The sequence below is a fragment of the Aquila chrysaetos genome, chromosome 5 (assembly GCF_900496995.4).
Source record: "Aquila chrysaetos chrysaetos chromosome 5, bAquChr1.4, whole genome shotgun sequence".
NCBI classification, from domain to species: Eukaryota; Metazoa; Chordata; class Aves; order Accipitriformes; family Accipitridae; genus Aquila; species Aquila chrysaetos.
The window spans coordinates 2,766,724-2,780,235 of NC_044008.1; the positions used below are offsets into that span (position 1 = coordinate 2,766,724).

A 13,512-nucleotide genomic window follows, 5' to 3' on the forward strand; every position below is an offset into this window, starting at 1 on the left:
TAGCAAGCTACCAGTAATGATCTTCCAACTCTGAAGAGTTTTGCATGCATCCTACACCATTTTTATGTTGCATCCTACACCTTTTTTAAGCTTCCTACTTAGCTTATGAGAATGTTGTTTCACGCTATGTTAGACAACACATTGGACAAGCTGGACAAGCTGTATTACAGTAAGAAAAATAGTCCCTTTTAGTAACAGTGGAAGTGATGTCCCAACATGTGATGTCCCAACATCGTGTATACTGGAGGGACTGGGGATGGGATTCAGGACAATAGCAGCGTGGAAGTAGAGGGATCTCCCCATCTTACTAATATGTAAAGAGATGGAGCACAGTAGTGAAACTTCCATTACAGAAGGGTGAAGACTGTTAGTATTTGTACCCAAGCACCCTGAATTTTTTCTCACCCCCTTTGCTATCTTGCTGGGGGACAGTAAAAGACTGCCCCACCCTGTATGACCTCTGAGTTTTTCTCTACATCTTTCCTCAAGGAGATCCCAGCTTGCATATTAGAAAAGTAGTTTCTGTTCCAATATTTCCCCTCCCTTCTTCCTCTCTTGTGCCTTTTTCCTGCTGGCCAGACCACCTCCAGGCTGAGGCTGAGCTCCTCAGCAATAAAGGGTTTACATGTCACTTGGGATTTGGCCTCTTAGCTGTCCAGAGAAGCAGGCTCCAGGTCCCCATGGACAGCCTATCCCTCCAAGTCTAGACTCTTGCATCTTTCTGTGAAGCTCACTGCAACCATTCTGTTGTTTCCCATTTGCCCACTCTGACCACTGTGCAGACCGTGACTGGTCTTCCTAGGTGCTGGGGAAGCACAAATAATAAACAGAAGTATCAGGTAATAGTTTTTCAGAGAGGAATTGTACATTTCAGCCCCCAAAAAGTTGAGGGGAGGAGGGAGGTGTCTAATGATGCGGTTGAAGAAGTGAATAGCATCAACTGAGATTACTTCAAACCTCTCTCTCTCTTCAGACAGAGCAGAAAGGATAGATAATGATTAAAAAACCGCTTCTGAAAATGCAGCTCCCAGCCCTTGTGACTCAGGCACCAGCGGAGCGAGGCCAGAGAGACTATCAATGCTAAGTCCCCGAGTCCTTGATGCTCTCTGCAGGAGGCACTTGAATGTGTCCAAGATGATGCTACAGCCCAGCCAAGTTTTCTGATGAATAACTCCGTAGGGGGCAGAGGCCTGTTGAAGGTCATGAAACATTTCTGCTGACATTGATGTTAAATACTAAATCCTTTTGCTTTTGTACTGAAGCAGCTGGAACCTCTCTATGTGCTGCAATCCCTGCCACTCGTGTATTTACGAAGGCAACTGCAATGAAGCCAGGCACAGAAGACCACCCCTGACAGGCAACCCCCTGTCTTCAATGATCACCTGAATCCATGGATCTCTTTGTGGCATCCAGTACAATCTGTGTGACGCTCTGCTGTAAACCTCTACTAAGCAATTCATTTTTGCAGTCCCTTAGACCATTACTGTGTCTTAAAGAGACAAGTTCTGGAAAAACATGCAATACACAAAGTGAAACAAAAAGCTTCCTTCTTTGCTCTGTATTACCAGAAGCATCTTAATTTGTTAAAACCAGATAAAACTGAATTTTCATTCTTTGTTTTCCACAGGCGTTCAGAAACTGAAGTGAGGTGAGGTTCTGCCCTATGCTGTGCCAGATTTGAAGACTGTTCTGTATGTCCAAACATGTTTGTTTCTTCCAAGTATTTTTGCTAGTCTAATTTTTCATCCTGTGATCTTGTCATATTTATACTATCACCTACTAAACACGATTTTTGCCATCAGTAGCAGAATACCATGTGCACTGCACTGACCTGACACCACAAGGTCTCAGGACGTCTCTGGGCTTGCCGTGCCCCGAGCCGGGTGTCCCTGTGGTCGCAAGTGTCCCATGGCCAAGGACTCGTGCCCGACCTGCCTGAGCTCAGCGCTGGGGACACCCGGCATGGCCAAGGGCTGCCGCCCCGGGCAGGCACTGCCCAGCAAACACCAGATCTTTGTGTGCCGGGACTGGGCGCTGGGCAGCTCTGCCGCTGGCGCTGGGGACCAGGGAGAAGGGAGCGGGTGATGGGGAGATGTGGGATGAAGATACCCCTGGGGGGACCCAAGAGTGAGGAGGAACAGACTCCACCATGGACAATGGACATCAACCCATGCCAGGGAAGAGTTCAGGATGGTGATGACTTGTAACCTTCTCCCTCATTGTGCTTGAGGGAGACTGGTCCTGTCACCCCTGGGATGCAGAGAGATACTGGCAGGGTGAGCATCACACCAGAGATAAGGGGTAGAGTCTAGGAAGGGGTTTTTGTATAAAAAATTAAATTGCATTACTGATGAGACTTTAAAACTATTAATGAGTTTGGACTACTAGACTGTTGCAATCTTATCCAGGCTAACAATAAATTCTTAGGTCTACTCATGAGGTGTGTTCTTCTATTGCGCAGAACATGAATTTCAGTGTAACAGCACCCTGAGCCTGTCATTAGCACTGCCAGGTGATCAGGTTTTTCCTCAGAGTTGTCTTCACAGAAAGCATCATGAATGCAGGCTTGCTGAGAGCATTGCTGCAAGCACCTGAGCTGTCAGGGGGGAGTGAGCCTGATTTCTTCAGCGTAGACACTTGCTTGACTAACTACATTAGCAGTGAAGGGCTGTTAGACCACTTAATTTTAGGCACATAACTGAGATGTCTTCTTTAGCACTGCAGTTACCCTGGGTTGCCTCTGTAATTGATGACAAGTCATCTCTAAAGGTAGTTCAGCTTTTGGGTGCCTGAATGAAGCTTAATTTGAGTTTAAGACTAGAGGACCAGCCTCTAGAGGGAGATGTGAGCTGCGCTCGGGCCACGACATGGGCTTTCTCTGCAACAAACATCATTCAAAACACGGAGCCTCCAGCCAGTTATAGTGTGACTTTTGTAATGCTCCCATACACCGATCTCCTGCGAAGTCTGAACACCAGCATTCTTCTGTCTTCTTTACCAGAGACACCTCGCGCTTGGCTAGAAGAGTAATTCTGTCAGCTAAAAGCAGTTGTCATAAACTGGGTGAACCACTTAAGAGAGAGACCACAGGCTTTGTACTGTGTGCCTCTTGTTGAAATAACTTGAAAAACCCATTTGTACAAGATATAGCAGACACTTTGAAATGTTCTCAGATGCTCTCCAATAGGAAAAGATATTTACGTGGCCCATAAAACTGAGAATATAGCCTAGGTATAGAAACCCTTTCATGTGACTCATCCGACCAGCCACAGTGGAAAGAATAAATGCAGAGAGCAGCCTGGAAGCAAACCGTAGCCTCACAACTGCACTGTCAAGGTGTGAGTTCAGCTCCCTCTACAAAACACCCAGCTGTGTCTGGAGTGCAGATGTTCCCCCATAACAAACATTCTAATCATCAGTTCTACAAATGATAATTTGATTTTTTTTTTTTCACCAGAGTGTTGGGTTCCCTTTAGCAGTACACCTGTGATGTGCTAGAGAGCAAGGGAAAGAAGGGAAATACTCTTAGCTTATCTCTCTATTGGCTCCTGCTCTTGCTCTTAGGCAGACTCCAGCTGAGAAACTCCTAAGGTGGCACAGACCAAGCCTGAATTCTTGCCAATATTCAATAATAGTCTTTACATGCATAAATGTTTTCAAGGTAGAACCACTACTGGAATGAGTTTTCCTGGCATGGATTCAAGGCGAACCCTTTCCACGGTCCGCAGGAGACTGCGTCTCCTCCTTGGTTTGGGACTTTACCTTTTTCTTTTGGTGTGTCAGTGCTTAGCACCATGACACTTCTGGTTTTCAGCTTTGTACATCAGTGTATACAGAATGCCAAGAAAATATTTTTGCTGTGCCTTTGTGCTTGCAGGCCTTTTAGCAGTGCTTGGAAATTTCAGAATTATTCACACCGTCATTGCTTGGAATTGATCAAATCAGGTGCTTCTTTTTTAGTCATTCAATCAGTAAAGAAGGCTGAGTTCATCAGCTGAACAGACAACCCAGATAAGGCAGGTTTGGGAAAGAATTTTTATTGTTCCAAAGATTTAGTAGTCAGACATTATAGACTTGAGTAAATTCTAATTGTGTTTCTAACTCTACATTTAATAAATGGACCATGGAGAAGGAAAAAAAAAAAAAAAGGGCTGTGAGCAGTGGGAAGAAAAACAGGAAATGAGACCATGAATCAAATCTGGTCTTGGAGATGACAGTCAGGCTGGCTACAAATTCTGCAGCTCACTTGCTACTGATGTGAACCACACCAGTCAGATAAAAGTATATCAACATAAATAATCACATATTAATATGACATAATATTAATATATTACACTTTGAAGCCTGTATGTAAATCTGGGGGTCCTGAACTGCATGATACACATTAAATAAATAAGCTCTGCAACAGCTTCCTCTGGCTAGTGCTGCAAGGGGCGGAATCCAGGCTGCCCTCTGTGGAAAGTGCAGGGATCTCTGGGGTGTTATATGTCGTCATAATCCAATGTACAGTGCAGAGTAGCCAACAGAGAAATAAAGACTAATAAAGTATCCCAGGTACTCTAGAACTGATCTTGAGGAAGCGGTGGTGGTCTGCAGATAGCACCCATCACATGGAGCTGTCTCAGACACCAACTAGAGATCCAGCCTCATTCCTGCAATGAATATGATGAGTTAAACTCACTTTTTTTTTTTTCCCCTCAGAAAAAGAAGAATAATTCATCAGTATTCATTGATCAGGTTGTTAACCTTGACAACTTGGGAAACCAAACCATGCAGATATGACTCTCCCTGTGATATCAGCTGGTAACTGTTGCCGATAGGATGCTACTGAGTATGTGGCAAAATTCAGGCATGCTCTTGACTTGAACTAACGAGAATAAACACAGACTGTGAAAAGCAAAACAATGATTGAAGCATCGATTCTGAGATAAGCCATGAACCTTCAGCTTCTGCAGGAGCTGAATTGGGATTGAAAGGGAAGGTATTCAGCCCTATATATAACCAGGCCTTCAAATATGTTTGCAAAGCTCATTTAGAGGAATTTGACGGCTTAGCTTAATTTGCCCTGCAGTTATAACAGGTACTGAAGCTTGTGCCGATAGCACCAACAGAAGCAGGATTTGGCACACCTGGAATGTACTGAAGATACATTGTTTACTCATGAAAACTCAGGGCAGAAGGGACTGTGGACTGTTACATCTAACAGGAAAGAGTAATTTCCAGATTTTGAGAACTTTCAGACCTTGCTATAATGGTCATTGCTGATAAGGAGGAACCTAGGTACTATCAAAGTCCTTCCATGCTGAACATTTCTAAGGAATAGATGACCATCAAGGGATAACCAGGTAAAGTCGTATGGTACAACATGCTCACCGTGGCAGTGACCGAGCAAGATGATCCTCCACAGAATAAAAACTCACAGCAGGTGTGCAATGAGCCTTTATATGTCACCTCACCTATCAAGTGTTTTCATGGCATTTTTTAAGTCTTGAGACAAGAGTCTGAAATTTAATAGTAACTTGTTCCTGGGCTCATTGGGATTTATTTGTTTGTGAATGTCTGGCAATGCTGTCCTTCACTACTCTTTGGCTATACTTTATAGTGAACAATTTGAGTATTAAGTGGTACAAGAAATATTTCTACCACAAAGGAATATGTCCGGTCAAGGACAAACAAGATTGGACAACAGCATTGCTTTTTAACAAAGGATCAAGCATTTATAATCTGGCCATAAAAAATGTGCGGGGTATATGGAAAAGCACACAGCACCACAAGAAGTGAATGTTTTTAACCTAATAAGATACTGCTTGTTTTTCAGATACACAATGAAATACCTGAAGTTTACCGGTTTGAGATGGATTTTCTGCTTACACAAGTCAGAAATGGGTTCAGATCAAACAAGAATCAGAAGCAGTTAATAGGTTTGTATTGATTGCTACATTTTTATTTGTCATTCTGCTCTTGCATTATCTTTTTTCTTGGTAGAAATGTGTTCTCTAGTAACCACTGAAGAGAGCTGATACAGAAGACCAATGTCCCGCTGCTTTGGCACTGAATGACCTTGGGCATGTCACTTCATCATCTGTATCTTTGAAGAGTTTTACTCTGGCTGGAGTGGGATGCAGGTATTGGAGGTAACACACATATCAAAAGCGCCTGGCTTGGCTGCCCAGAACTCCTGTAGACTGATTAACACTACTGAGTAGTAACAAATTATTCTATGCTGAGCTCTGTTTTGATGTTTTGATTACTGCTGCTGCCTGCACTAGTTAGTTTAAACTAGGTTGGGTTTTTCTATGCCACATACATAGCAGTCAACCCTACTGATAGACACTACTCTTAAAGTAAGCGTGTTAGTTACGAGAACATACAAATTGTTGGAAGTTATACACAGAACAACTTATTTTTCTATTTGCGAATTGCTTGTGAGAGTTGTGAACTAGACATGACTTTATTTGCCAGTTGTTAACAAATGATTTTTGGACTGCAAATTTGTTGTAGCCATTTCTAACATTAATTTCTAATATTTTTTTCATCTAGCAATGTCCTTGAAAGAGCTCTCAAATAGGTTTGACAGTCCACAGAGAAAAGCTTCTGACATATAGATAGTTCTGGCCTGCAGCAGACAGTCTTTCATTTCCACCTATTATAGGGGAGCCATAAATTCTGGAGTACCTCAGTCCTGCTCTTTCTACAGTGAGTGAACCTTACAGACACATCAAAATGACCCAAAGCAATTTTGAGATGTAGTTCTGCCCATTTGTTCTTTTTCCCCCTCCTGAAATCTATGCATATGTTACAGTGTTCTGTAATTTCAAGTCATACAAAACAATCATAAAAACCCCTGGTAGAAAATAGCCGTTGTTAAAACCTTAATTCCTAAATATAAATATTTCTGTTCAGTGAGACAAGAGTATTTTCTCAGAACTCTCCCAAAAGAGGACAAATATATTAGAAGAGCTGCTTCTGGTTGGGAGATGGGCATTTCCACGACAGTTACATCACTAACTGAATAAATAAAATTTGACCCCCTAAAAACATTGCCAGTGCAGAAAAAAAGAAAATTCAATACCCTCAGTTTGTTGGTGCTCACATAGTATCAAGACAGATAGAGGCACAGTCCATTTATTCCCTTAAAAACATACAGTTACCAGGATGTTGAATTCTGAATAGTGCCCCCTCATATAAACTGGTTTAACATCTATAAAAACAGGCATAAACATCACGTCACATATCTCAAGAGAACAGCTCATATGTCCTTGATATATTTTCAAGCAATTTTTATTTGGTAGTAAAGTGGCTATCAGCCAATGCTTCAGCAATATCTTAAGCCCCAAGGAAGGCACATACTGCTGAAATGTTGGCTGACAGACACTTTACATCCAAATAAAAATTGCTTGAAAATATATCAAGGACACGCGAGCAGTTCTGTTGATGCAACCAACACGATGTTTGCATCGATTCAGAGAAATGAAATGCGTCAGTTGACACAGGCTGCAATAATCCATTGTGATCATTGTGTAAACACTTTGGGACAAATTTCTTGCAAGGGGAGTGGAGGGCTTCAGTGTCACTTTGGTACGTATAGGCTACCCTTCCCTGAGCCAAGCAGATGAAGGGCTTGGAAGGGGGAAAAAGAAAAGATGAAGTTTCCCAAATATCATGGTTATTATTATTTATATGTTGCCAGTGTCAAGAAGAGCCAGCAGAAGGCTGGGGACTTCATTAGGTAAAACAAGTGAAGAGGCCAGATGGTAGGAGAGACAAAATAATGTGTACTCTCATATTCCAGCTTTGTAAAGGTACTTGTTGCCTCATACTTAGGATAAGGAAATTCAAAGGTGTGTCTGACACCACTGGCATTCAGAATGCAATACTTTTTCTGCTATTGTACACTAAAGAGCACCTTTTTCTCCTTTCAGACGTCTTCCCAGCACGCACCTCTACAATTCTGGACATCAAGATAGGCCATGGGATCTACAGGGCGGGATTTGAGTCACAGAACAGCCAGATCCACATGCAGTTTATATTGTAGGCTGAAAAGAAAATGTGTTATGCGTTATTAACATTATTCATCTCTTGGAAAGAAAATTACATGCCCAAAGGGGCTACGCTAATGGTAATTTTATGCTGTTATGATGTGGAAAATGGGATGAGGCACCAGCTCAGGCCCAGAGCTCCGGCAGAAGCCTGCGGCTCTCACCCCACGCCGCCGCCATTAGCGAGGCCTCGCTGAGGGAGGGCAGGAGCACGCCGCCCCTCAGCCCCAGCGGGACAAGCAGAGATGGCGGGAAGGGGGGTGGTGGTGGGGGGGGGGGGGATCCCGAAAGCCCCCTCAGAGCGGGGCCCTACCACGGGAGAGCCGTTAGGGACCGACAGTTCCCCGCGCTCAGCGCGGCCCCGCAGCCACACCGCAGCCCCGTCATGGCGAGAACTACACTACCCAGCGGGCACTGCGCGGGAGCACGGCTCGCTCCCTCCCCGCCTCCTGGCGCTAAGCATCATGGGACTTGTAGTCTTTCACCCCCCCACCCCACCCCGAAGTTTAAACCGAAAAAGTTTCCTCACCCTTTCCGGCTTCCTCGCCGCTCTTCAGCGGGGGGGGTGTGTGCGCGGTTTCCATGGCTACGGCCCCGCAGCCAATAGGGAGCCGGTTTCTCCGCGCGGGGGGGCGGGGTAGGGCGAGCGGCGGGCCAATGAGAGGCGGCCTTGTTGCGGGGCGCGCTGGCAGCGGTGGAGGGCGAGTCTCCTTGGGGCCCGTCCCTCGGTCGGCGGGCCTGGTGTGCGCCGGGCGAAGATGGGCGGCGGCGGGAGCAGCACCCGGCGCGTCACCTTCGAGGCAGACGAGAATGAGAACATCACGGTGGTGAAGGGCGTGCGGGTGAGAGCGGGGCTCCCCCGCGGCTGGGCTTCGCTTCTCGCCGGTAGCCAGCGGGACGCTCGGGGCCTGGCTCACCCTGGGCTGCCCACCCCCCCCTCAGCTCGGTCCTTCCCGGTCTCCTCTCTCGTCTTATTTTTTTTTTTTTTTTATGTCTCCACGCTGCTGGCTCCTGTCCCTGCAGCTCCGTCCCCTCACGCCTGGCGGTTGCTCTCCTCCGTTTCCATCCCCTCTTCCCGCAGTGACCTCCGTCCCGTCCCTGCCTCCGGCTCCGCTTTCTCAGGCGGGTTTTGTGCTCCGGTGCACTCTGGTGCTGGCAAGAAGCACACACCGCGGGTGGGAAGCTATCATGGGAGAGCCTTTTCCCCAGCCTGGTTACCACAGCTGTGGGAGAGATGTGTAACTAGCAGAGCTTGTTTTGTCTTTCCCTGACCTCTACATAGATAGGAGAGCTCCTCCCTTTCCCATATTTCGCTCTCTTTCGTGCCGTATATCCGACTTCCTGTGTACCTGCAGAAGCATTCCCATTTTTTTCCTACTTACGGCATGCTGTTGCCTAGAATATACCAGAAGATAGTTCGTGAGGCGAGACACTTTGAGAAATCTCGCAGCTTAGAAACGTTTCAATGAAAGACGCTGTCGTTCATATCAGGAAGGATAATAAGTTGTCTTTTATTTTGTATGACTGCTCCTAGGGAGGAGGAGTGTTGTGGAATGAACCACAGTAGTAACAGCTGCCTGTTTCAGCATACTAGTGTTTTCCACATTTAATGCTCTTGGGCAAACGGGTGACAGTAATGTAAGTGTTCACACCAGAGTTCATCTGCTCTGAAGCATGCTTAAATATTGGGAAGGACTACTGGAGTTTTTCTAAAATATCCTGGATCTTGAAATACTGGGAATAAAAACTGAATAATATCATGGGTACTAGGAAAACGTAGCTTCACTAAATGAATAATGTTAGTCAACAGAGCATCCAAAAGTGGGATATACATAACTGTTTACATATGTAGAACTAATTGTGTGAAGTTAAATTGAGAGTTTTGAGGACTGGGTTAAGAAATTTTATGCTGAAGGAATTTTACACTTGCGTATTTGATTACAGATTTTAGCAAAGTCTTTGTAACACAGATTTCTGCCAGTCAGAGACGTCATGCTGTAGGTTTAGTAAAGAATTTGCTAATTAAAATTAATTGTCATGGGCAGTCAATACAGTGTGTTCATAGAGTTGGTGTTCAAGGAAACCAATAGAAAGTTGTAAGTTGGAAAACAAAAGCTTTCATGTTATTACTACTTTACCTTCTGTTACTTTTTTTCCATGGGTTACAATAGATCTGAAACTGGACATTACTCTTACTCTGTTTGATTCTGCATAATTTGTGACGGTATTTTTGTGTGTGCATGTGTCAACGGTAGAATGAACTTAGTGGTTGACTACACTTGCTATGACCACTTGTGTTGCACAATTATTTTGAGGGCTTGATCGGGATGAAGTTCCTCCTGGGTTAAGTGCTCTACACCTGCACGGTGTGATATTTGACTGTCATCCAGATGACTGAGAAAAGCAAAAAGGCTGATTAATTACAAGCAATGTGTCAAAGGGTGTTGTGTCCTTTACTGTTCCCTGTATCTTATATTTTGTCATATCAGTTTCTTGTGTTCTGAGAGCGCCAAAAAAATCTTGTTCGGTCTAATTGTTTGCACTCAGAGATGAACTCCCCCACAAGTAAGGGGAAATTGAAGGTTTGTTTTGCATTGCGGATAGAATTTTAGCAGCTGTCATATCTTATTTTGGGGCTCTATGCTCTCTTTTTTTAAAGTTTTACTTAATTTTTGAGGTAAAGAGAGGGGTAATGGGGATAAAGGAGGAGATACAGTCTGACTCTGGGTTTGGGGTTGTTTTTTTCAGCTATCTGACAGTGTCATTGATCGTATGAAGGAACCTTCTTCACCCAGTGGAAGACAGCAGTCTCAGCACCGATCATCATCTGGGGCAGGTACGCCCATGTTTTTCTGTTTCCTAATGTGAGGAAGAAAATGAAATCTGCCTTTCAGAGCATCGTAATGAACTAATTGCCATTTCATAGAGGTGATTTTTTGACATTCACTTTTTTTCTCATCCCCTTTTGAAGAAGGAAGTAGTTTGTAGGCTTTTAGAGGAGTTAAATTACTCTTTGTTTTCTTCTGACTGACATGAAGGTGTAAACCACAACTTTTTATTAGACTTGGTTTTCTATGGTATTTCCTCTTGTTAAAGACTTTTTTTAAAAAAAAAAAAAAAACAAAACCAACAGAAAAAGCAAATATCCATTCCAAATATGTATTGAGTTCTGAATTGAAAATTCTTGCATACTTAATCAACACTGAATTTTAGTATAGTGAGCTTCTGTTGAAATATAGTTAAGCAAACATTAAAAGAATAATGTGCTATTTTCCTATCGTGGAATAGTGGAAATAAGTCACATACAGTTTATACAGATCGATGACTCAAAATGATGGCTTTCTTAACGTTTTGTATTTCATTATTGAGGCCTGTTCAAATGCATCAAACAGGGTTCGTGCCAGGCAGCCTGTACTCTAATTTGAAATACTTCAGCACAGTGAACACGATGTAGCTACTGAAGGAGTGAAAATGAATGGCGGAGATTGGAGCGTGAGATTTATGTTTGTCGACTATGTGAAACCTGTAAGGTTCAAGTAAGGCTTCTTATCAGTGCTCCAGAAACATTAATGATACCGGTATTCCCTAAAGGCCTTTTGCCTTGATACTTACAAAAAATCCCACCAAAACAACACTCTGATTAAAAACAAGTCCTGTGGCAGTAGTGGGCCTTGCAGCAAGACTTGAATGAACAGAATATAGCATTTTTCTTTCATCTGAAGCACAGAAAGTTGGTTTCCTGTTGTTTAATTGAATGTGTCTATGGCGTAGGTGTCTATATCTGAGCTGGACTCCCTCTGTAGTCAGTAGAAAGAAAAAGACATTTTGGGGGACAATTCCTCTGGCTTATTTGAGAATCCTGCTTCAGGATGAGGTGAATTGCTCTCTAGGAGTTCCGGGGTGAAGAGGTCAGATGTAAGCATCTAAGGATGTCAAGTAAATCCAACGCAGGATGCTTTACAAAGATCGGGGCTCCCAAATGATGCTGTTTTAGAGGTTTGTTTTTCCACTTTATGAATAGGAAGAATGTGGCACAGTGAAGGCAAGGAAAATATCAGTGCTAAAAATGACTTAAACTGTTACCTGGCTTGTGAAATGTAGTTTGCCTAATAAAATTGCTTAGAATTTAATGCTTGATTAAGTGAGGTTTGAATGGAGTAGAGCTGTAGTTTCATGCATGGACTGCCAGATTGTCCATCTTCTTTTTTTTTTTTTTTTTTTTTTTTAAATAATAGTGTTCTCACTATGTACATGTATTTTACTATGGTGAAGAAATTATTCTAGATAAAGGATTTATGTGAAATAATACTTGCACATCCTACCTACTTTCACAGCAGTGCTTGTTCCCTTTTTGTCCTTACACCTGAGTTAAGGAAGTAGTCTTGTGAGTAAGCATCTGTGATTTTTGGGATGTGGTGACTAGAGATAAAGGCTGTAATACCCCAGCAATTCTTTGCTAATTCACAGTATGTACGTGTCTTGATCCTTTATTTTGTTTTTCTTTGTGTGTTGGAAATAGTGCTTTTTTATTTTTTTTATTTTTGTTTATTGAAAGGCTTAATGAATCACGTGACCGTTCGTGATCTTGGGAAACCTTACGTGTGTTTTTGCTTTAAGAACTAGTGATTTAGGTGAAGTGCTTGTATTTCCCCAGGAAAGTATAATCAGTGTTATACCTCAGTTGCTAAAATGATTTGTATTTAAGAGGGTTAAATTATACTTAAGTACATGTTACCATACCATCCATTCCTCTTTCACTGAATGGTTTTTGACGAAGAATTACAAACTGTTGAACTTCTTTGATGCTGTAGGAGCAGTCAACTTCTTTGTTTATTTTGTAGCTACATCTAACTTGTCAGAGTCTGCATTTGTCTCATGAGGTGTCGTTACATGAAGGGCATTCACTTCAAAGCTAGTGCTCTGATCACTTAATATTGAACTATTCTGGTTAATGGCTGTGGGGGCTGGATCCCAAATCTGGGTATCTTCCTTCTGTGATGCAGCAATGCTGGGGCTTGGTTTCTTGGTAAAGCCTCTTGCACCATTAATGAGAGCTCTCTCCAGGCAGCTCCTCCTGTCCTGTTTCTGAAGCTGGTGATAGTGACTCGTTTTTCCTGACAGAGTGGATCATTCACTGCTTCTGAAGAGAGTTATCCGAGGATGGTGGTGTTTGGAGGCTGGCTCTGGCTTTTGGATTCCCAGCTGGGCAACTTTCGAACTTGACAGTTTGTTAGTCTGCATTTATATCTTTATATATTCTAGACAAATAACACTTTTCTACAAAAATAAAAAAGATGTCTAGAGGGAGAAACATTAGAGCTATTAAAACCAGCCCTTTCTTTATGTCAAGTCTTTGATAGCTTTTGGTAGAGGAATAATGGATTAGATTACATGAAAGAATGTGTATCTTGTTGCTTGCCAATATATGATGAATTTATTGACTTCAGTTTGGGGTTGGAAGATGAAATTACAT

At 43.1% G+C, this 13,512-nt stretch overlaps 1 protein-coding gene across 7 annotated transcripts in view; it reads left to right on the forward strand.

Annotated features, from left to right (window-relative positions):
• Nucleotides 1-8,711: 8,711 nt before the first annotated feature.
• The window catches only part of CHCHD3 (coiled-coil-helix-coiled-coil-helix domain containing 3), a 158,058-nt gene continuing 153,257 nt past the window's right edge, over nt 8,712-13,512 (forward strand). For all 7 annotated transcript variants that reach the window (XM_030015475.1, XM_030015476.1, XM_030015477.1 and 4 more), the window contains exons 1-2: nt 8,712-8,881; nt 10,788-10,875. In XM_030015475.1, the coding sequence (XP_029871335.1) occupies nt 8,798-8,881; nt 10,788-10,875 (172 nt within the window). In that variant the 5' untranslated portion in view covers nt 8,712-8,797. The remainder of the gene's footprint in view (nt 8,882-10,787; nt 10,876-13,512) is intronic.